Source organism: Saccopteryx leptura, chromosome 7 (genome assembly GCF_036850995.1).
Source record: "Saccopteryx leptura isolate mSacLep1 chromosome 7, mSacLep1_pri_phased_curated, whole genome shotgun sequence".
In the NCBI taxonomy this organism is placed as follows: Eukaryota; Metazoa; Chordata; class Mammalia; order Chiroptera; family Emballonuridae; genus Saccopteryx; species Saccopteryx leptura.
The window spans coordinates 57,986,499-58,012,020 of record NC_089509.1 but is presented as its reverse complement, the minus strand read 5'-3'; the positions used below and the strand labels follow the sequence as shown (position 1 = coordinate 58,012,020).

Sequence of the window (25,522 nt, the reverse complement as noted above, 5' to 3'; positions counted from 1 at the left end):
TTCAAGTGCTCATGGTACATCTTCTAGGATAGACCACATGTTAGGACACAAAACAAGTCTCAATAAATCTAAGACTGAAATCATATCAAGCATCTTCTCTGACCACAATGGCATAAAACCAAAATCAACTACAATAGAAAATCTAAAAAACATTCAAACACTTGGAGGCTAAATAGCATGTTATTAAATAACAAATGGGTTAACAATAAAATCAAGGAAGAAATAAAAAAATTTCCTTGAAACACATGAAAATGAACATATAACAATCCAAAACCTATGTGACCAGCAAAAGCAGTCCTGAAAGGGAAGTTCATAGCATTACAGGCATACCTTAAGAAGAAAAAGCTCAAATCAACAACTAATCCTGCACCTAAAAGAATGAGAGAAAGAAAAGCAAATAAAGCCCAGAGGAAGTATGAGGAAGGAAATAATAAAGATCAGAATGGAAATAAATGACACAGAGGCTAAAAAAACAATACAAAAGACCAATGAAACCAAGAGCTGGTTCTTTGAAAAGGTAAACAAAATTGATGAACCTTTAGCCAGACTCAACAAGAAAAAAACAGAGGACCCAAATAAAATTAGAAATGAGCCTGACCTGTGGTGGCACAATGGCTAGAGTGTCGACCTAGAAATCTGAGATCGCCAGTTCAAGACCCTGGGCTTGCCTGGTCAAGACACCTATGGCAGTTGATGCTTCCTGCTCTTCCCCTCTCTTACTCTCCCTTCTCTAAAATAAATAAAATCTTAAAAAAAAAAAAAGAAATGAAAGTGGAAAAGTAACAACTGACATCACAGAAATATAAAGGATTCCAAGAAAACACTATGAAGAGCTATATGCCAAAATTTGGACAACCTTGGCGAAATGCGTAAATTCTTACAAACAATCTTCCAAAACTGATTCTGGAAAAATCAGAAAACCTAAGCAGACCAATAACAACAAATGAAATTAAAACAGTTATCAAAAAACTCCCAGCAAACAAAAGTTTACCAGATAGCTTCATAGGTGAATTTTACAAAACATTCAAGAAGAACTAACACCTATCTTAAGCTATTTCAAAAAATTTAAGAGAAGACTTCCAAGCTCATTTTATGAGGCAAATATTATCCTAATTCTAAAACCAGGCAAAGACACAATATAGAAAGAAAAGTATGAGCCAATATCCCTGAAGAATATAGATGCTAAAATTCTCAAAAAAATATTAGCAAACTGGATCCAGCAATACATTAGGACATTTTTATTTTTTTATTGTATTAAGGAAATTGTATGTATTTTTTTAATTTATCGATTTTAATTTTATTTTTATTTATTCATTTTTTTTTTAGAGAGGAGAGAGAGGGAGAGAGGAGAGAGAGAGAAGGGGGGGAGGAGCAGGAAGCATCAACTCCCATATGTGCCTTGACCAGGCAAGCCCAGGGTTTCGAACCGGCGACCTCAGCATTTCCAGGTCGACGCTTTATCCACTGCGCCACCACAGGTCCAGCAATACATTAAAAAGAACATATGTCATGATCAAGAGGGATTTATTTAGGGGAGACAAGGCTGGTACAATAGTTGCAAATCAATAAACATGATTCATCATATGAATAAAATGAAGGATAAAAATCACCGATTATCAACAGATGCAGAAAAAGCATTTGATAAAATCCAGCACCCATTTATGATCAAAACTCTGAGCAAAGTGGGAATACAAGGAACACATCTTAACATATAAAGGCCCTATATGACAAACTGACAGCCAATATCATACACAATGGGCAAAAATTAAAAGCAATCCTCTTAAGATCAGAAACAAGACAGAGACGCCCTTTCACCACTCTTATTCAACATAGTTCTGGAGTCCTAGCCACAGCAATTGACAAGAAGAAACTAAGAGGCATCCAAATTGGAAAAGGAAAACTCATTTTCTGAAATTGTGATACTGTACAAAGAAAACCTTACTCTCAGTCAAAAAACTACTAGATCTGATAAATGAATTTGGCAATATACAGAAATCAGTGGCATTTTTATACACCAAAACAAACTGTCAGAAAGAGAAATTAAAGAAATAATCCCCTTCACTATTGCAACAAAAAATAAAGTACCTAGGAATATTTTAACCAAGGAGGTAAAAGACTTTTACTCGGAAAATAGTAAGATATTGAAAAAAGAAATCAGGGTAGATACAACAAGTGGAAGCAGATACCATGTTAATGGGTAGGAATATTTAACATCATTAAAATGTCCATTCTACCCAAAGCACTCTATAGATTCAATGCAATTCCTATTAAAATACCAACAGCATACTTCACAGATCTAGAACTAATATTCCAAAACTTTACATGGAACCAAAAAAGAACCCGAATACCCTCAGCAATCTTGAAAATGAAGAACAAGTGGGAGGTATCGTACTTCCTGATACCAAGTTATACTACAAGGCCATTGTGATCAAAACTGCTTGGTACTGGCCCTGACCGGTTAGCTCAGCTGGTTAGAGCGTCATCCCAGAGCACTTATGTTGCCAGTTCAATTCCCCAGGCAGGGCACATACAGGAGGTGGCACCCTGTTTGTCTCTCTCTCCCTGCCTCTATCAAAATAAAACAAAATAAAATCAACAACAACAAAAAATGCTTGGTACTGACGTGAGAACAGACATACAGATCAAAGGAACAGAACTGAGAACCCAGAAATAAACCCACGCCTTTCCTATCAATTGATACTTGACAAAAGAGGCAAGAGTATACAATGGAGGAAAGACAGTCTCTTTAATAAATGGTGTTGGGGGCCCTGGCTGGTTGGTTCAGTGGTAGAGCGTCGGCCTGGTGTGCGAAAGTCCCGGGTTCGATTCCCGGCCAGGGCACACAGGAGAGGCGCCCATCTGCTTCTCCACCCCTCCCCCTCTCCTTCCTCTCTGTCTCTCTCTTCCCCTCCCGCAGCCAAGGCTCCATTGGAGCAAAAGATGGCCCAGGCGCTGGGGATGGCTCCTTGGCCCAGGCGCTAGAGTGGCTCTGGTCGCAACAGAGCGACGCCCCGGATGGGCAGAGCATTGCCCCCTGGTGGGCGTGCTGGATGGATCCCGGTCGGGCGCATGCGGGAGTCTGACTGCCTCCCCGTTTCAAGCTTCAGAAAAATACAAAAAAAATAAAAATAAATAAATAAATAAATGATGTTGGGAAAACTGGAAAAGTACGTGCAAAAAAATGAAACTAGACTACCAACTTACACCATTCACAAAAACAAACTCAAAATGGATAAAAGATTTAAATATAAGTTATGAAACCATAAAAATCTTCACAGAAAACATAGGCAGTAAACTCTCCATATCTCTCATAGCAATATTTTTATCAATATATCTCCCCAGGCAAGTGAAATAAAGGACAAAATAAACAAATGGGATTATATCAAACTAGAAAGCTATAGCACTGCAAAAGACACCATTAATAAAATAAAAAGACAACCCACTCAATGAGAGAACATATTAGCCAATTCGTCTGATAAGGGGTTAAATAACCAAAATCTATAAAGAACTACTAAAACTCAACACCAGGAAGGTCAACAATCCAATTTAAAAATGAGTAAAAAAAATTGAATAGACACTTCTCCAAAGAAGACATACAGATGGCTAATAGGTATATGAAAAAATGTTCAACATCATGAATCATCAAAGAAATGCAAATTAAAACCATAATGAGATACAACCTCACACCTGTCAGAATGGTGCTCATTAACAAATCAAACACACAGCAAGTGCTGGAGAGGGTGTGGAGAAAAGGGAACCCTCCTGCACTGCTGCTGGAAATGCAGACTGGTGCAGCCACTGGGGAAAACAATATGGCATTTCCTCAAAAAATTAAAAATAGAACTGCCTTTTGACCCAGCTATCCCACTTTTAGGAATATATCCTAAGAACCCTGAAACACTAATTCAAAAGAAAATATGCATCCCCATGTTTATTGCAGCATTGTTTACAATAGCCAAGATCTGGAAACAGCCCAAGTGTCTGACAGTGGACCAGTGGATAAAAAAGCTGTGGTACATATACACAATGGAATACTATGCAGCCATGAAAACGAAGGAAATCAAACTTTTTGTGATGGCATGGATGGGCATCGAGATTATTATGCCAAGTGAAATAAACCAGGCAGAGAAAGACAAATATATGACATCTCTTATATGTGGAATGTAATGAACATAGTGAACTGAGTAACGGAATAGAGGCAGAGGTTGAATCACAGGGAGCAGAGGGACAGCTGTTAGAGGAAAAGGGTATGAGAGGACAAGATCAGAGAAGGTAAAGGGATTAGCCAAATTTTATATATATATATGTATATAGTGATATATATATATATAGTCAGATATATATATATATATATAAAACACATAGCTATAGATAATAGGACAGAAAGTGCCACAAGGAAGGGGGGAGGGAGGTAAAGGGGGGAAATGGGGTACACGTTGTTGGGGTTGAAGAGTGTTATATTTAATGGGACATTTGAATCCATGTTAACACAATAAATTTAAAAATAAATGAAAACATAAAAAAAAACTAAATGCAGTAACAGTGGTATGTTCTGGTCTCCTTTCTTTCACTCTTGCCCCCTACAGTATGTTCTTTGCATAGGAGCCAGAATCATCTTAAAAGTATAAACCAGGGGTCCTCAAACTACGGCCTGTGGGCCCCATGCAGCCCCCCGAGGCCATTTATCCAGCCCTTGCCGCACTTCCAGAAGGGGCACCTCTTTCATTGGTGGTCAGTGAGAGGAGCATAGTTCCCATTGAAACACTGGTCAGTTTGTTATTTAAATTTACTTGTTCTTTATTTTAAATATTGTATTTGTTCCTGTTTTGTTTTTTTACTTTAAAATAAGATATGTGCAGTGTGCATAGGGATTTGTTCATAGTTTTTTTATAGTCCGGCCCTCCAATGGTCTGAGGGAGAGTGAACTGGCCCCCTGTGTAAAAAGATTGGGGACCCCTGCTATAAACCATATCGTGTAACCTGCCCCTGATTATGATCTCTAAAGGCTAGTAACTATTCTTACCTGACATGATCCAGTTTTGCCAAGCACTTCAATCATTTCTGACCCTCCTCTCTATCATCACAATGATTTCATGATGGTTATCTTTTTCTGGACTACAAAAATGCCAAGAGTATTCTCATTTCAGGACCTTTGTATATGCTGGTCCCTTTGCTAAGATGTTCCCTCAGATTATTACATGGTTGGTTCCTCTACATACAGAAACCAGCAAAATGTTTCTTCAAAACACTCTCTGAATTTATGTAATTTATTTACTATTTCTTTATGACTGTTCCTCTTGGCTAGAATACAAGCTCCATGAGAGCAGCGACTCTGTTTTGTTTGCAACTATATCCCTGGCATCAAGAAAACAGAAGGCACTATGGAATGAACATTTTCACTGCAAATTGAGAAGAGGCAAGCCCATTCCCCCAACATCCACTATCCATTTTTTAAAAGGGGGAAAAAATGGCCGGCCCACCCATCAAACCCAGGCTTGTGGCCTGACGCAGGAGCCAAAGCCCAGAACAGGAGGAGTCCCGCGACTGATCATGGGCACGAGCCCCGGCCTGTGGAGCCAAGGCTTGCAGCCAGCCCACAAGGAGGCTCCTCCTGCAGGGGTGGGGCGAAAGCACAGAATCAGGCTGAGAACCGCAGTTGAGCAAAGGTGCTCACCCCTGCCCTCAGGGCCAAGCATAACCCAACCCGCGGGGGGTGGGGTGAAGGCCAAGGCCACCGAAGCTTGTACACCCGAGCACGTAATCATAGCCCTTCTCGTGAAGGAGAGGCCGAAACCACAGCAACAGCCCCAGTGGACTGGCACCAGCAATGCCCATACTCAAATGCCCTAGGCAGCAGCAGCAGAAGGGGTGGCCAACTTGCAGACAGACCACACCTAGGGAACAGAGGTAACACCTAGTGGACTCCAGTGGCCAAAACCTTCCTTTACACAGAGAAAATGAGAAGGTAGAGAAATACAACACAAATGAATCAAGACAAATCCCCAGAAAAGGACCTAAATGAGATATAACCAAATTACCAGATGCAGAGTTTAAAATAATGATTGTTAGGATGCTCAAAGATCTTAGAACAACAATAGATGGTCATTACAAAAACCTAAATAAAGAGATAGCAAATATAAAAAAGGACATTGAAATAATAAAAAAGAATCAGTCAGAAATTACAAATACAATATCAGAAATGAAGAACACAATGGAAGGAATTAAAAGAAGGATGGATGAAGCTGAGAATCAAATCAGCGAGTTAGAGGACAAGATAAATGAAGGGACAGAAGCGGAGCAGAAAAATGAAGAGACTCAGAAAGTCTGAGGAAACTCTGAGAGAGCTCTGTGACAACATGAAGAGAAATAACATCCGCATCCTAGGGGTTCCTGAAGAAGAAGAGAAAGAACAAAGGATAGAGACTTTGTTCAAATATATCATAGCTGAAAATTTCCCTAAATTAAGGCAGGAAAACATCTCACAAGTTCAAGAAGCCCAGAGAACTCCATTAAAGAGAAACCCAAAGAAATCTATACCAAGACACATCATAATTAAAATACCAAAGCTAAGTGATAAACAGAAAATATTAAAAGCTGCTAGAGAAATAAAGGCTATCACCTACACAGGAGCCCCCATAAGGATGACTTCCGACTTCTCAACAGAAACACTTGAGGCCAGAAGGGAATGGCAAGAAATATTCAAAGTAATGCAGAACAAGAGCCTACAACCAAGACTACTTTATCCAGCAAGGCTATCGTTTAAAATTGAAGGAGAAATAAAAAGCTTTCCAGACTAAAAAAACTCAAGGAATTCACTGCAACCAAACCAAAGTTGCAGGAAATGCTAAGGGGCCTATTGTAAACAGATCAAAGGGGAAAAAGAATATAGCAAAAGAGGAATACAGTTTTAAAAAATAAAATGGCAATAAACAACTACATATCAATAATAACCTTAAATGTAAATGGATTAAATGATCTGATCAAAAGACATAGGGTAGCTGCGTGGATAAGAAATCAGGACCCATCATATGCTGTCTACAAGAGACACACCTTAAAAAAAAAGATGCACAGATTGAAGACAAAAGGATGGAAAAAAATATTTCACACAAATGGAAATGAAATAAAAGCTGGGTAGCAATAGTTATATCAGACAAAATGGACTTTAAAACAAAGGCTATAATAGATTAAAAAAAAGGTCACTACATAATGATAAAGGGAGCAATCCAACAGGAAGATATAACCATTATAAATATCTACGCACCTAATATAGGAGCACCTAAATATATAAAGCAGACTTTGACAGATTTAAAGGGCGAGATCAACAGCAATACTATAATAGTAGGGGATTTCAATACTCCACTAACATCACTAGATAGATCCTCAAGAAAGAAAATTAACAAAGAAACAGCAGACTTAAAGGACACACTAGATCAACTCGATTTAATAGATATCTTCAGAACCTCTCACCCTAAAGTAGCAGAATATACATTCTTTTCAAGTGCTCATGGTACATTCTCTAGGATAGACCACATGTTAGGGCACAAAAGTGACCTCAACAAATTTAAGAAGATTAAAATCATATCGAGCACTTCCTCTGATCACAATGGCATGAAACTAAAAATCAACCACAACAGAAATACTGAAAAATACTCAAACACTTGGAAACTAAGTACCATGTTATTAAATAACGAATGGCTTAACAATGAGATCAAAGAACAAATTAAAAAATTCCTAGAAACACACAATAATGAGCATACATCAACTCAAAATTTATGGGACACAGCGAAAGCAGTCCTGACAGGGGAGTTCATAGCATTAAGAAGCTACAAAAAGCTCCAATAAACAACTTGACCCTGCATCTAAGAGAACTAGAAAAAGAACAGCAAGAAAAGCCCATAAGTAGTAGAAGGAAGGAAATAATAAAGATTAGAGCGGAAATAAATGACATTAGAGGCTAAAGAAACAATACAGAGGATCAATGAAACCAGGAACTGGTTCTTTGAAAAGGTAAACAAGATCGATAAACCTTTACCCAGACTCACCAAGAAAAAAAGAGAGAGGACTAAATAAATAAAATTAGAAATGAGAGTGGAGAAATAACAACTGACACAACAAAAATACAAAATATTGTAGAAAAATACTATGAAGAACTGTATACCAAAAAACTAGACAACCTAGATGAAATGGACAAATTCCTTGAAACATATAATCTTCCAAAAATTAATCTGGAAGAATGAGAAAACCTAAACAGACCGATTACAACAAATGAGATAAAAAAACCTCCCAAAAAAGAAAAGTCCTGGGCCTGATGGTTTCACAAGTGAACTCTACCAAATATTCAAAGAAGAACTAACTCCTATCCTTCTCAAGCTATTTCAAAGAATTCAAGAGGAAGGAAGACTTCCAAGCTCCTTTTATGAAGAGAGCATAATTTGATTCCAAAACTAGGCAAAGACTACACAAAGAAAGAAAATTATAAGCCAATATCCCTGATGAATTTAGATGCTAAAATCCTCAATAAAATATTAGCAAACCAGGCCCTGGCCGGTTGGTTCAGCAGTAGAGCGTTGGCCTGGCGTGCGGGGGACCCGGGTTCGATTCCCGGCCAAGGCACATAGGAGAAGCACCCGTTTGTTTCTCCAACCCCCTCCTTCCTCTCTGTCTCTCTCTTCCCCTCCTGCAGCCAAGGCTCCATTGGAGCAAAGATGGCCTGGGTGCTGGGGATGGCTCCTTGGCCTCTGCCCCAGGCACTAGAATGGCTCTGGTCGCGGCAGAGCGAGGCCCCAGAGGGGCAGAGCGTCGCCCCTGGTGGGCGTGCCGGGTGGATCCCAGTCGGGCGCATGCGGGAGTCTGTCTGACTGTCTCTCCCTGTTTCCAGCTTCAGAAAAAAAAAAGAAAAAAAAAATTAGCAAACCAGATCCAGCAATATATGAAAAAATTCATACACCATGATCAAGTAGAATTTATTCTTGGGAGGCAAGGCTGGTACAATATTCGCAAATCAATCAATGTGATTCATCACATAAACAAAAGGAAGGAGAAAAACCACATGATAATTTCAATAGATGCAGAAAAAGCATTTGATAAAATCCAGCACCCATTCATGATCAAAACTCTCAGCAAAGTGGGAATACAGGGAACATACCTCAACATGATAAAGGCCATCTATGACAAATCCACAGCAACATCATACTGAATGGGCAAAAATTAAAAGCAATACCCTTAAGATCAGGAACAAGGCAGGGGTGCCCCCTTTCACCACTCTTATTCAACATAGTACTGAAAGTCCTAGCCACAGCAATCAGACAAGAAAAAGAAATAAAAGGCATCCAAGTTGGAAAAGAAGAAGTAAAACTATCAATATCATAATTTGCAGATGATATGATATTGTATATAGAAAACCCTAAAGTCTCAGTCAAAAAACTACTGGACCTGATAAATGAATTCAGCAAGGTGGTAGGACATAAAATTAATACTCAGAAATCAGAGGCATTTTTATACACTAACAATGAACTATAAGAAAGAGAAATTAAAGAAGCAATCCCCTTCACCACTGCAGCCAAAAAAATAAAGTACCTAAGATTAAATTTAACCAGTGAGATTAAACACTTGTACTCGGAAAATTATAAAACATTGATAAAAGAAATCAAGGAAGATACAAACAAGTGGAAGCATATACTGTGCTCATGGTTAGGAAGAATAAACATCATTAAAATGTCTATATTGCCTGACCCAGCGGTGGCGCAGCGGATAGAGCGTCGGACTGGGATGTGGAAGACCCAGGTTCAAGACTCCGAGGTCGCCAGCTTGAGCGAGGGCTCATCTGGTTTAAGCAAAAGCTCACCAGCTTGAGCCCAAGGTCGCTAGCTCAAGCAAGGGAGTTACTCAGTCTGCTGAAGGCCCGCGGTCAAGGCACATATGAGAAGACAATCAATGAACAATTAAGGTGTTGCAATGCGCAACAAAAAACTAATGATTGAGGCTTCTCATCTCTCCGTTCCTGTCTGTCCCTGTGTATCCCTCTCTCTGACTCTCTCTCTGTCTCTGTAAAAAAATAAAAATAAAAAAATATTAAAAATGTCTATATTACCCAAACAATTTATAAATCCAATGCAATACTGATTAAAATACCAATGACTTACTTCAAAGATATAGAACACATATTCCAAAAATTTATATGGAACCAAAAGAGAACACAAATAGCTTCAGCAATCTTGAAAAGGAAGAATAAAGTGGGAAATATCACACTTCCAGATATCAAGTTATACTACAAGGCCATTGTACTCAAACAGCCTGGTACTGGCATAAGAACAGGCATATAGATCAATGGAACAGAACAGAAAACCCAGAAATAAACCCACAGTTTTATGGACAATTGATATTTGACAAAGAAGGTAAGAGCATACAATGGAGTAAAGACAGCCTCTTCAAGAAATGGTGTTGGGAAAATTGGACAGCTACATGCAAAATAATTAAACTAGACCACCAACTTACACCTCTCACAAAAATAAACTCAAAATGGATAAAAGACTTAAATGTAAGCCGTAAAACCATAAGCATCTTAGAAAAAAACAGGCAGTAAGTTCTCTGACATCTCTCGCAGCAATATATTTGCCAATTTAGCTCCATGGGCAAGTGAAATAAAAGACAGGATAAACAAATGGGACTATATCAAACTAAAAAGCTTCTGCACAGCTAAAGACAATAAGAACAAAATAAAAAGACAAACTACACAATGGGAGAACATATTTGACAGTATGTCTGATAAGGGGTTAATAACCAAAATTTATAAAGAACTTGTAAAACTCAATACCAGGAAGACAAACAATCCAATCAAAAAATGGGCGAAAGAAATGAATAGACACTTCTCCAAAGAGGTCATACAGATGGCCAATAGGCATATGAATAAAGGCTCAACATCACTAATCACTAGAGAAATGTAAATTAAAACCACAATGAGATATCATCTCACACCAGTCAGAATGGCGCTCATTAACAAAACAACACAGAATAAGTGCTGGCGAGGATGTGGAGAAAAGGGAACCCTCCTGCACTGCTGGTGGGAATGCAGACTGGTGCAGCCACTGTGAAAAACAGCATGGAGATTCCTCAAAAAATTAAAAATCGAACTGCCTTTTGACCCAACTATCCCACTTCTAGGAATATATCCCAAGAACACCATAGCACTGTTTCAAAAGAAGAAATGCACCCCCATGTTTGTGGCAGCATTGTTCACAATAGCAAAGATCTGGAAACAGCCCAAGGGTCCGCCAGTGGACGAGTGGATTAAAAAGCTTTGGTACATATATACTATGGAATACTACTCAGCCATAAGAAATGATGACATTAGATCATTTACAACAACATAGATGGACCTCGATAACATTATACTGAGCGAAATAAGTAAATCAGAAAAAACTAAGAACTATGATTCCATACATAGCTGGGACATAAAAATGAGATTCAGAGACATGGACAAAAGTGTGGTGGTTGGGGGGGCACAAAGAAAACCAGTTAGAAGGTGACGGAAGACAATCTGACTTTGGGTGATGGGAATGCAGCACAATCAAATGTCAAAATAACCTGGAGATGTTCTCTCTGAACATATGTACCCTGATTCATCAATGTCACCCCATTAAAATTAATTAAAAAAAAACAAGAAAAAAGGGGGAAAATGTTTGCTTGAACGTATAATTTAAATAAATAATCTTTGGCCATGAAGAAATAATCCTACGCCCTGGCCGGTTGGCTCAGCGGTAGAGCGTCGGCCTAGCGTGCGGAGGACCTGGGTTCGATTCCCGGCCAGGGCACACAGGAGAAGCGCCCATTTGCTTCTCCACCCCTCCGCCGCGCTTTCCCTCTCTGTCTCTCTCTTCCCCTCCCGCAGCCGAGGCTCCATTGGAGCAAAGATGGCCCGGGCGCTGGGGATGGCTCTGTGGCCTCTGCCCCAGGCGCTAGAGTGGCTCTGGTCGCAACATGGCGACGCCCAGGATGGGCAGAGCATCGCCCCCTGGTGGGCAGAGCGTCGCCCCTGGTGGGCATGCCGGGTGGATCCCGGTCGGGCGCATGCGGGAGTCTGTCTGACTGTCTCTCCCTGTTTCCAGCTTCAGAAAAATGAAAAAAAAAAAAAAAAAAAAAAAAAAAAGAAATAATCCTACAAAAAAACATTATAAAAGATTGATTCCTTACTTCCTAAACAGTACTTCTAAATGAAAAAACCTGGTTTTAAAAAATGGAAGAATTAGAAGTGAATGCAAATACGTAGCTATTTTCACTGCACCAGTATTTGAAAGAGTTATCAATAATTAAGTCAATAATTCCTTTGGAATAAATCTATTCAAAACTATCAACTGGAACTTAATAACCCACCAAAACCCACAGGTAACAGTGAATTTTGTGCAACACACAAAAAAAATATCATCTGCATTTTTAGGAAGGATACATAATTGGGTTTGAGAATTTAACAAATAAAAAATATCTGATTATGGAAAAACTCTATTTTTAATAAGTCTGAATTAAATGCTAGTTTAGCTAAGATAAATCTTTTCAAACATCAAATCACCACAACTTCAGTATTACTCATAAACACTTTTAAATCTGCCAAGTTTCAAAAATTATCAAGAGACACAAACCACTGAGTAAAACAAATACTGTATTAAGTAAAGTTATATATTATTTATCTGACAAGCTTAGTCATCTTGAACAGGGCTGGGAGGATATGGAAAAACAACAATAACAAAAAAAATAAGTGCTCCAAATATTTCTGACACTGAAGTTGAATAATGGAAATGAGACTGTTTTAGACTTCTTTAGTTCTATAGCCAATGATGTTACAATTCCATTAAGCTGTTACAATTCCAATATGCTATTTTTATCCATAAGGGGGACTGTGTAGAGGGAAGCACTTCACAACAGCAGTAAATTGTGAGCTAACAGCATAAAAGTATGGGAGTGGGGAAAAAAAAGTAAGTAAAATATTCACTGTAAAAACAGTAACAAAACTAATAATCACAAAAGCCTAGGCCCATTTAGAACTGGTTATAAACAGTCCTATCGTCTTTTAATAGTATATTACTATACATTATGCCTGCTACCACTAAATATTATTTCCTGGTATAATCTTGATTATTTACTAGTTGTGTGACCTTGGATACACAAGTAAAAGTCTTTTACAATAAAACAAAACCAAAATAATAACAACAACAACAACAAAAAGGGTCAAACCAACCATTCCAAATAATGAAAGGAGGTTTTAACAAAAAAGGAATGGGGCATGAGGTTGGCAAGAGATTTAAGTTAGTTTGAAGCCTTGGAAAAGTTGACTTCATCATTGATGCTTTAGGAACTGCTACTTCTACAAAAGAAAGTTATGACCAGTACATAAGAACTTCATTTTCCATATTTTAATTCTGTCCAGTTGTATGTAGCATTATCAGTACTATGACATATTTGCTCTGATAAAACACAGGTCCAAAAGACAAACTTAACTATAAGAATAAAGTTTCCAATTTTTCATTTTACACATGTGATTCAGTGATAAAAGTGTCATTTAATTTAAAAAAATGAATTCTGTGAAGTAATTTTTTTAATTGATTTTGAGAGAGAAAGAAACATCATTTGTTGTTCTGCTTATTTATGCATTCATTGGTTGATTCTTGTATGTGCCCTGACCAGGGATCAAACCTGCAGCCCTGTGTTTCTGGACAACACTCTAACAAACTGAACTATCCGGCCAGAGCCTGTGAAGTAATTCCTGATGAAAAGTTTTAATACTTTTAAACAAGAATGCCCAAAACAGAACAAGTCAAAAAGAAATAATTTTCTTAAGTTCCCTCAAAGATTCATGTCTATCCCAAACATGCAAAATACACCCAAACATGCCAACATCCCCAAAAGTTTCAACCACTGCAGCATCAACTCAAGTCTAAAATGTCATCATCTCTAAGTTATCTAAATCAGATATGGGTGAGATTGTAGGTATGATATATCATGGAACAAAATTCCTTTCTACCTGTGAAACTGTTAAAGTAGAAGTTATCACTTCTAAAATAACAACAGTGGGACAGATATAGGATAAAAGTTACAGATTTTCCCATTCCAAAGGTGCGAAGCAATTTCAAAATCCAGAAGTCAAATTCCATTAGATTTCAAAAACTGAGAATACTGTAGTCTGTGGCTCCACCCTCTGGGCCTGAAGCTCCGCCCAACGTTCCACCCTCAGAGTCATTCTTCCTTTTGTCAAGGGTATTTGCAACTAACTGAGTAGTGTTGTTGGCCTGTTTCTTGTCTATAGAATTTTAAAAGTTCATCAGCCTTCCCTCATCTGCTCTGTCCAAACTGGGAGTTTCTGCTGATAAAATATTCTAAAAACCCTTGCGAGGCACCTGGGTGTGCCATGAGGGTTCTCACCATTAGGTGAGATGGTTCTCCACAGATATTCTCTGACTTCTCTATTCAGTCTCTATTCCTGGCTTTTGCTGAAGACTACTGAGGAAATCTATGAGTCACATGCCTAATCTCTTCAGCAGGAACAAAAGGTTATCTAGGCCTGGTAAGGGCACATACAAGAAGCATGAGCAAGTGAACAAATGAATGCTCCTCTCTCTCCCTTCATAAAGCTCTCTCTCTCAAATCAATCAATTAAAAAAAAAAAAGTGTTATCTAGCCTCATTCTTGGCTTTCTCTCCAGAGCACACTTTCCTGACAATGAAGCTCCTAAAATTTTAGTGCTTCCTGCAAATTGGATAGGCTGAGAAAAAGTTACCACAAACTTACAGCCTTACCAACAGAAACTTACTCTCTTACAACACAGCAGCAAAGTCTAAAATCGGTATCACTGAGTTTAAATCAGGATTTTAACAGGACCACACTCCCTCCAGACACTCTAGAGCAGAAACTGTTTGTTGCCTCTTCAAAATTTCTGGTGTCTACCGTTATTCCTTGGCTTCTGGCCACATCATTCTGCCTCTGTATACTGCCTTTGGGGGGGGGGGGGGTGATCATTCAACCTGCAGAGATGCATACTCTTCAATGTCTCTCTTTACCTTTACCCTCTTTTACTTTATTTGTTTCAAATAGTTTTATTATGCAGTCAGCTTAATTATCCATGTTCATAAAGGATTATATTAGCAAAATGTGTGACATTAGAAATGCAGCAAGAGAAATTTACACAAATTCTACATGAAGTAGAAAATTTAGCTGTTTACCTCCATCTTATTTAACTTTGGGGAAAAGAAGTAATTTTCATGTGCATAATAAAAAAACAAAACTTGGTAAATAAAATACAACACTGATCATAAAGGTGAAGGTTTTTATAAAGAAGGTCCACTCAGGAAACAGATCAGGCTAAGGATCAAAATTGCAAGGTCAAATGAAATGACAGGCAACTGTCTCCATAACTCAAGACTGAATGTGTGGTTTTAAAACTACTAATAACAGATTTTCTCCTCCCTCAAACCTTTAAATTTGAAAACCTGTTTTATATTCAATTGGAAAACAGAATCTAAAATAAGTTTACTTCTCTTCTTACCTCTACGCAGTCAAAATTCTCATCAACTTTCGATGCATATTCAACACAGAACATTGTTGATAGGCTACCAGCAATATAGTATAACAGTATCTTCAGACCTTTGTAACCAAAAGCAGTTTCACTGAAAGGGGAAAAAACAGAAGTAATCTAAGATCCCAAAATGAATCTTTGCAAAGTCATTATAAAGTATTAACCCTATAAATCAGTAAGTTTAGTTTTTTGGGTAGTTTTAAGATTTTAAACTTTATTAATTTTTTTTTAAGGTGAGATGAGGGGAGATAGTGAAACACACTCCTGCATGTGCCCCCACTGGAATCTACTTGGCAACCCCATCTGCGGTGATGCTCAGGTACTGAGCTATTTTTAGCATTTAAGGCTGATGTGCTTGGACCAACCACGCTAGGCTTGGTGCCTGGTGCACGCTCAAACCAACTGAGCCCCTGGCTGCAAAAGGGGAAAAGGGAAAGGAGGGGAGGGTGAGGGGTGGAGAAGCAGATGATCACTTCCCCTGTGGGCTCTGACTGGAAATTGAATCCGGAATCTTCATATTCCAGGCTGACGCTCTGTCCACTGAGCCACCAGCCAGGGCCTATGCTTACTTTTTTAAAAAAGAAATATCTGTAATTATACTATGCCTCACCTTTCCTTATTTATTAAATAAGAGAATAATAGCTCCAACCTCAGGGATACTGTCTGGGTTAAGTAAGCAAGTTGATACAATAAACTGGCATATTGTACAAGTACTCAATAAATGTTAACTATCTCTGCAACTGTGGCCGTCGCTGCTGCTAGTATTACTAGTACTAGGAGGCATTTAAATCAGAGACAACTAGTGTTAAACTGGCACCTTGATAGGCAAGCAGCTAAGATATAGCCTTGACCCAGTCCTTTCAACTTAACACCACCAACATCCAGACCTGCTGAAAATGGTGATAGCACCAGTCTAATTACACCCCTTTATAAACTCAGAAAGCAGATCTGGAGCTGCTATTTTTCCAAACTTGCCCCCTATGATCCATATGCTTTGCTACTCTCTTTTTAAAAAGTCTTTTAGGCCCTGGCCAGTTGGCTCAGCGGTAGAGCGTCGGCCTGGTGTGCGGGGGACCCGGGTTCGATTCCCAGCCAGGGCACATAGGAGAAGCGCCCATTTGCTTCTCCACCCCCACCCCCCTCCTTCCTCTCTGTCTCTCTCTTCCCCTCCCGCAGCCAAGACTCCACTGGAGCAAAGATGGCCCAGGCGCTGGGGATGGCTCCTTGGTCTCAGCCCCAGGCGCTAGAGTGGCTCTGGTCACGGCAGAGCGACGCCCCGGAGGGGCAGAGCATCGCCCCTGGTTGGCAGAGCGTCGCCCCTGGTGGGCGTGCCAGGTGGATCCCGGTCGGGCGCATGCGGGAGTCTGTCTGACTGTCTCTCCCCGTTTCCAGCTTCAGAAAAAAAAAAAAAAAGTCTTTTAAAGATAGGATTCTAAACCATTAGCCCTGGCCGACTTGCTCAGTAGATAGAGCTTCGGCCTGGCATATGGATATCCCAGGTTTGATTCCCAGTCAGGGCACACAAGAGAAGCAACCATATGCATTGCTTCCCCTCCTTCTTCCCCTCTTTCCCTCCCACAGCCAGTGGCTCAACTGGTCTGAGCATCTGCCACAGGCACTAAAAATAGCTCAGTTCATATGAGCATCAGCTCCAGGCACAGGTTGCTGGGTGGAGCCCAGTTCGGGCACATGCAGGACATTCTATCTCTCTATCTTTCCTACTCTCACTTAAAAAATAAACAAATAAATACATACATACATAAACTACCCAGAATAGGTAAATCAATAGACACAGAAAGTAAATTAGTGATTGCCTAGAGCTAGGAAGGATGGGAGACCAAAAGAGAGTGACTGATAATTGGCTAGGAGTATTTTGGTGGGAATGATAAAAGTTCTCATTTGTGGTGATGATGGTACAACTCTGAACATATTAAAAACCACTGAATTTATATACCTTAAAACAGGTCAAATATATGGCAAATTATCTCAATAAAGCTTTTTTATTATTATTATTTTTTTTTTTTTCTATTTTCTGAAGCTGGAAACAGGGAGAGACAGTCAGACAAACTCCCGCATGCGCCCGACCAGGATCCACCCGGCACGTCCACCAGGGGCAACGCTCTGCCCACCAGGGGACGATGCTCTGCCCCTCCAGGGCGTCGCTCTGCCTCAACCAGAGCCACTCTAGTGCCTGGGGCAGAGGCCAAGGAGCCATCCCCAGCGCCCGGGCCACCTTTGCTCCAATGGAGCCCTGGCTGTGGGAGGGGAAGAGAGAGAGAGGAAGGAAAGGGGGGGGGGTTGAGAAGCAAATGGGCGCTTCTCCTATGTGCCCTGGCCGGGAATCGAACCCGGGTCCCCCTCACGCCAGCCGACGCTCTACCGCTGAGCCAACCGGCCAGGGCCAATAAAGCTTTTTTATAAAAGGGAATTCTGAAAAAGAGTGCCTGAAAGAAGGAGTGTGCCTGAAAGAAGGAAATGTCCAAATCCCCTGGGTCGGCAAACTGCGGCTCACGAGCCACATGCAGCTCTTTGCCCCTCAAGTGTGGCTCTTCCACAAAATACCACATGTGGGCGCTACCTCGATAAGGAATGTACCTACCTATATAGTTTAAGTTTAAAAAATTTGGCTCTCAAAAGAAATTTCAATCGTTGTACTGTTGATATTTGGCTCTGTTGACTAATGAGTTTGCCAACCACTGGCTAGCCTAACAAAATAAAATATAAGTGGTATCCATTCCAGGACTCTGAAATTAGGTGCAGTATGAAGGAGTGGTAATGATACTAGGATCAAAACTAATGCCATGATTGGGTCGTAAAATACAACATTACCACTATTAAGTGATTGTTACTTGTCTACCTTCGAAGAGAGGTATGCCTGCACACCACTTTTTTTTAATTTCTTTTTTAAAAATTTATTGGGGTGACAAAGGTTCACAAAACCATACAGGTTTCGAACGTACACTCAACAAAACATTACCTGCACACTGCATTGTGTGCCCATCGCCAAAGCAAAGTATCTTTTCATCCCTATTCCCCTTTGCCCACCTCCACCTATCCCCAACCCCCTTTTCCTCTAGCTACCAGCACGCTGTTGTGTCTGTGCCAGCATAACACTTTTAATGGCATGCACACCAGACAAATGAAGGTGAAAAATGCCGTTAAAAGCAGTATCTATAAAAATAGATTCTACCCATTACAATATTACCACAGAAAGAGATATTTTTCTTAGCAAGAGAAACAGACAGACAGACAGGAAAGGAAAAAGATAAGAAGCATCAACTCGTAGTTGAGGCACTTTAGTTGTTCCTTGGTTGCCTCTTATATGTATCTTGACTGGGGGGCTCTAGCCTAGCCAAGCAACACTGGGTTCAAGCAAGCAACCACGGGATCTCATTGATTATCCCACACTCAAGCCAGTAACCCCATGCTCAAGCCGGATGAGCCCAGGCTCAAGCTTGTGACCTTGGTGTTTTGAACCTGGGACCTCAGTCCCAGGTCAATGCTCTAACCACTGCACCACTACTGGACAGGCAGAAAGAGATTTTAAATAGCAATAAGAGGAAGAGAATTGTGCTAAATATCCCAGGCTATACCTTTAAAGTTGCTTTTAAAAGTAAACTTCTCTAAATTATTTACTTGTTATAGAATAACAATTTGAGCTATCCAGTTCAACTAATGAGTAGTGTAACAAATGATAATACCATAACTAGGACTATTGCAAGAATTAAATGATAAATGCATCTATAGCACTAAATAATAGTAATTTGGTGTCTCAATGTCAAAAATGCCATTCTAATATATTTTAAAATAAATTACATGAAAAATAACAGGAACTAAAACAGAATATGATTTATAAATCTTGAAGAAAAAAAAAGGAATAGCCTGACTAGGCAGTGGCGCAGTAGATACAGCGTCAACCTGGGACGCTGAGGTCCCAGGTTCAAAGCCTCGAGATCACCAGTGTCAGGGTGGGCTCATCTGGCTTGAACATGAGCTCACCAGCTGGAGCATAAGCTCCCCAGCTTGAGCGTGGGATCACAGACATGACCCTATGGTCACAGGCTTGAGCCCAAGGTCACTAGCTTGAGCAGGTCAGCTGGAGCCCCCTGGTCAAGGCACATATAGGAGAGCAATCAATGAGTTACTAAGGTGCCATAACGACAAGTTGATGCTTCTCATCTCTTTCTCTTTCTGTTTGTCTATCTCTGCCTGTCCCTCTCTCTTAAGCGCATGTGCTAAAAAAAAAGGTATATATACATACATATATATATATGTATATATATACACACACATATTTTTTGCTATACTAATTTGGCAAACATCTTACTAAGTTACTTACTCATCCCCAAAGAGTTGATGGGTATATTCAGGAAAGAAAGTTCTAATGTCATTCTCAAGATCTTCAGGAAAGCGAACTGTTTAAAAGAATAAAAATATAAAGATATTAAAGATATTTAGTTGAAGATAATAAAAGTAACAGGTTATATCCATATCAAGAATTTCACTATACTAGATATAGTCAACATTTTTCTTAAATTGTTGCTTTTCCAATATATAACTTATACTGGATTCTCAAGGGACAAATAATGACAATTAGAAAATCACCTTTGAGTAATTCAGCATCCAAAACCTGCTGATTCTAAGAATTAGAAAACTAGGTATAACAAAAGGCATCTGACTTAACTTTGATTTTTCTCTATATTCAAACACAATACAAAAAATAAAAGACATAACCAAAAATGATACTGAGATAACAAAAGCTATAGCATCAAGGAAACAAAAACAGAATCTATAGAAGACAATGAGAACAAGAATAATCTGAGTTTAATTTTTAATGTTCTTGTCTCCTTTGTCATATATTATTGACCATATAAGCATGGGTTTATTCCTGGGCCCTCTATTCTGTTCCATTGACCTATCTATTTTTATGCCAGTACCACACAGTTTTGATTACTGTAGCCTTGTTATTTTTGTTGTTTCTGCTATTAAAAATAATGCTGAAAAAATAAATAACAACACTGCAATGACATCCTTATATATACCTTGCTACCCTTTTACAAGTACATAGAAAGTAATCCCTGGCAGTAGAAATGCTTGGTAAATGTACTGAAATATTGCCTGGCTGGTGGCGGTGCAGCAGATAGTGCACTGACCTGGGATGCTCAAGTGCCAGGTTTGAAACCCTGACGTTGACAGCTTGGGCACGGGCTCACCAGCTTAAGTGTGGGGTTGCCAGCTTGAACGTGGATCATGCGTATGATCCCATGGTTGCAGGCTTGAGCCCGGAGGTCGCTGGCCAGAATCCCAAGGTTGTGGGCTTAAGAAAAGGGTTACTGGCTCAGCTAGAGCTCCCCACCCCCATCATGGCACATATGAGAAGCAATCAGTGAACAACTGAAGTGCTGCAGCTACAAGTTGATGTTTCTCATCTCTCTCCCTTCCTATTTGTCTGTCTCTCTCTTGCAAAAGAAAAATAGTACTGAAATATTCTCATAAATACTGCTATTAAATGCCCTCAAAAATATTGTAACAGTTTACATACCCAACAGCTACTTCTTTTTTTTTTTTTTAATTTTTATTTTATTTTATTTATTCATTTTAGAGAGGAGAGAGGGAGAGACAGAGAGAAAGACAGAGAGAGAGACAGGGGGGAGGAGCTGGAAGCATCAACTCCCATATGTGCCTTGACCAGGCAAGCCCAGGGTTTCGAACCAGCGACCTCAGCATTTCCAGGTCGATGCTTTATCCACTATGCCACCACAGGTCAGGCCCCAACAGCTACTTCTTAAACTCCTTTGTTTCCCACGCCCTTGACCATATTCTGTCAACTTTTATTTCTACAAGTCCAAGATGGAAATGGGTATCCTGTTGTTATTTTTATTTCCAGGTATTGTGATTATTGGTATTACTGAGTGTTTTCCCAGTATAATTTATCTTATGAAGAAAAGTTTTACCAAAAAAAAAATATATATGCTCTGGCCAGTTGGCTCTGTGGTAGAGCATTGGCCTGGCATGTGAATGTCCCAGGTTCGATTTCCAGCCAGGGCACACAGGAAAAGCGCCCATCTGTTTCTCCACCCTCCCCCCTTTCTTTTCTCTCTCTCTCTCTCTTCCCCTCCTGCAGCCAAAGCTCCATTGGAGCAAAGTTGGCCCAGGTGCTGAGGATGGCTCCGTGACCTCATCTCAGGCACTAAAATGGCTCTGGTTACAACAGATCATCACCCCCTAGTGGGCTTGCCGGATGGATTCCAGTCAGGCACATGGAGGAATCTGTCTCTCTGCCTCCCCGCTTTTCACTTAAGAAAAAAAAATCCTTAACCAATTGAATAACGAAAAAAGAGAATCTGTAGATGAAAAATTTCTAATACTGTCCTCACAGAGCAAATACCTCACAGCACACCAAAATATCATCTGGAAGATTACTGATTTACAAAAGAAAAGATATGTAGAGATCTAGCACTCACCACCTTTCTAAGGGACCTTAGAATTACTCATTATTGGATAGACCAACAGTATGTTCCTCCTGATTCAATCCAATATAATGTATAAAATTTTCTTAGCAAAAATACTTATCTTAAATCTAACCCAGCTTTTGTTTTCTTCTAGTTTACAAGAAATATAGAGGGTAGAGTAACAAGTTACACACTACCAAAAAGAAATAGAAAAACCAGAATGTACGTACTAAAGAAAGAAATCTAAGCACATACAAAAATATGGAAGCATATACTGTGTTCATGCACAGAAAGAATATCTTTAAAATGTTCATGTGGCCCTGGCCGGTTGGCTCAGCGGTAGAGCGTCAGCCTGGCGTGCGGGGGACCCGGGTTCGATTCCCAGCCAGGGCACATAGGAGAAGCGCCCATTTGCTTCTCCACCCCCACCCCCTCCTTCCTCTCTGTCTCTCTCTTCCCCTCCCGCAGCCAAGGCTCCATTGGAGCAAAGATGGCCCGGGCGCTGGGGATGGCTCCTTGGCCTCTACCCCAGGCGCTAGAGTGGCTCTGGTCGCGGCAGAGCGACACCCCGGAGGGGCAGAGCATCGCCCCCTGGTGGGCAGAGCGTCGCCCCTGGTGGGTGTGCCGGGTAGATCCCGGTCGGGCGCATGCGGGAGTCTGTCTGACCGTCTTTCCCCGTTTCCAGCTTCAATAAGAAAAAAAAAAAAAAAATGTTCATGCTACCCAAACTAATCTATAGATTCAACACAATTCCTATCTGAATACCAATGACATTTTTCACGAACTAGTATAATCCAAAAATGTATATGGAACCACAAAAGACCCCAAAGAGCCACAGCAATCTTGAGAAAGAAAAACAAAGTTGGAGGTATCGTGCTTCCTGACATCAAACTATACTAAAAGGCTGTAGTAATCAAAAGCGCACAGTACTGGCATAAAAACAGACAGGTTCTATGAAACAGAATAGAGGGCCCAGAAATAAACCCATGCCTATATGGTTAGTAATATATGACAAAGGAGACAAGGATATGCAATGGGGTAAACAGTCTATTCAATAAATGGTGTTGGGAAAATTGGACAGATACATGTAAAAATAAATAACACTAGACCACCACTTTCTTACACTAGATTTAAATGTAAGATTTGGAACCATAAAACTCCTACAAAAAATACATGCAGTAAAATCTCTGACATTTCTCTTAGCAATATTTTTTCTGATACATCTCTTCCAGCATAGGAAACACAAGAAAAAAAATAAACAGATGGGACTACATCAAGCTAAAAAGTTTTTGCACAAAAAAGGAAACCATCAACAAAAAAAAACAACCATTGAATGGAAGAAGATATTCGCCAATGATACATCCAAAAAGGGGTTAATATCTAAAATTTATAAAGAACTCACACAACTGGACACACAAAAAATAAACAATAAATTAAAAAATGTACAGAGGACTTCTCCAAAGAGGACATACAGGCGTCCAACAGACATATGAAAAGATGCTCAATGTCACTTATCATTAGAGAAATGCAAAAACGAGATATTACCTCACGCCTATCAGAATGGCTATCATCAATAAATGAACAAACAAGTGGTCAAGAAGATGTGGAGAAAAGGGAACCCTAGTGCATCATTGGTGGGAATGCAGACTTGTGCAGCCACTATGGAAAACAGTATGAAGATTCTCCAAATAATTAAAAATGAAACTGCCTTATGCCGCAGTGACTGCACTTCTAGGTATATATCCGAAGAAACCCTAAACACTAATTTGAAAGAATATATGCACCCTATATTCTTAGGTGTGATAAAGATCTTAAGGTTATTGCACTATGAGGGAACTGGCATTATTTTCACAAATCTACTTTCAAATAATCCAGCTAGGCCCTGACCGGTTGGCTCAGCGGTAGAGCGTCGGCCTGGCGTGCGGGGAACCCGGGTTCGATTCCCGGCCAGGGCACATAGGAGAAGCGCCCATTTGCTTCGCCACCCCCCCCCCTTTCCTCTCTGTCTCTCTCTTCCCCTTCCGCAGCCAAGGCTCCATTGGAGCAAACATGGCCCGGGCGCTGGGGATGGCTCCTTGGCCTCTGCCCCAGGCGCTAGAATGGCTCTGGTCGTGGCAGAGCGACGCCCCAGAGGGGCAGAGCATCGCCCCCTGGTGGGCAGAGCGTCGCCCCTGGTGGGCGTGCCGGGTGGATCCTGGTCGGGCGCATGCGGGAGTCTGTCTGTCTCTCCCCGTTTCCAGCTTCAGAAAAATACAAATAATAATAATAATAATAATCCAGCTAAAATACAAACATATGAAAGCAAATATGGCAAAATGTAAATTGTTGAATCTAGGCGTTAAATATATGAGTAAGTACTGTTCTGTTCTCTCAACTTTTCCATGTGTTTGTAAATTTTCAGTATGAAAATTTAAAGAAAAGAAAAACCCTGGGCAAATATAACAAAATGTTAAGATCTGAAAAAGCTAAGTGGGCCCTGGCTGGTTGACTCAGTGGTAGAGCATCAGCCTGGGTATGTGGATGTCCCTCCCGGGTTTGATTCTGGGCCAGGGAACACAGGAGAAGCGGCCATCTGCTTGACTCCTCCCCTGAATCTCTTCCCCTCCCACAGCCATGGCTCCATTGACTGGAGAGATTTCGCCTCAGGCGCTGAGGATGTCTCTGGAGTCTCCATGGAGTCTCCCTGGAGCCTCCGCTTCAAGCGCTCAATTGTGAACATGGCCCTAGACTGGGGGGGGGAGGGTGCCCAGTGGATCCTGGTCCCTGAAAATGTAGGATAGGAGTCTATCGTTCCTCCTTTCACTTGGAAAAGGAAAAAAAAAATTGAGTGATGGGATGGATCACATACATTCATTAAGTTGCTCTATATTTTAATATGGAATATTTAATAATAAAAAAATAAGTATTTCAGGCCCTGGCCGGTTTGCTCCAGTGGTAGAGCGAAGGCCTGGCATGCAGGAGTCTCGGGTTTGATTCCCGGCGAGGGCACACAGGAGAAGCACCCATCTGCTTCTCCACCCCTCCCCCTCTCCTTCCTCTCTGTCTCTCTCTTCCCCTCCCGCAGCCAAGGCTCCACTGGAGCAAAGTTATCCCGGGCGGGTGCTGAGGATGGCTCTGTGGCCTCTGCCTCAGGCGCTAGAATGGCACCGGCCAAAACGGATCAACGCCCCAGATGGGCAGAGCATCGCCCCCTGATGGGCATGCTGGGTGGATCCCAGTCCAGCGCATGCAGGAGTCTGTCTGACTGCTTCCCCGTTTCCAACTTCAGAAAAATACAAAAAAAAAAAAAAAAGTATTCCAGTATGTTTAAACTCATTACCCTAATAAAATTTTTTTTTAATCTTAAAAAAAGAAAACCCTGTTTGACCTGTGATGGTGCAGTGGATAAAGCATCAACCTGGAACACTGAGGTCGCCGGTTTAAAACTCTGAGCTTGTAGGGTCAAGGCACGTATAGGAGTTGATGCTTCCTGCTCCTCCCTCCTTTCTCTCTCCTTCTCTCTCTCTCTCTA

At 40.5% G+C, this 25,522-nt stretch overlaps 2 protein-coding genes across 4 annotated transcripts in view; one reads left to right on the top strand and one right to left on the bottom strand.

Moving 5' to 3' along the window:
* Positions 1 to 25,522, top strand: part of SLC25A12 (solute carrier family 25 member 12) — a 209,209-nt gene that overhangs the window by 53,868 nt on the left and 129,819 nt on the right. The window lies entirely within an intron of this gene.
* The window catches only part of HAT1 (histone acetyltransferase 1), a 72,610-nt gene that overhangs the window by 33,051 nt on the left and 14,037 nt on the right, over positions 1 to 25,522 (bottom strand). For all 3 annotated transcript variants that reach the window (XM_066346597.1, XM_066346595.1, XM_066346598.1), the window contains 2 exons: positions 19,899 to 19,974; positions 15,530 to 15,650 (listed from right to left, as the gene is read on the bottom strand). In XM_066346597.1, coding sequence (XP_066202694.1) covers positions 15,530 to 15,650; positions 19,899 to 19,974 — 197 coding nt within the window. The remainder of the gene's footprint in view (positions 1 to 15,529; positions 15,651 to 19,898; positions 19,975 to 25,522) is intronic.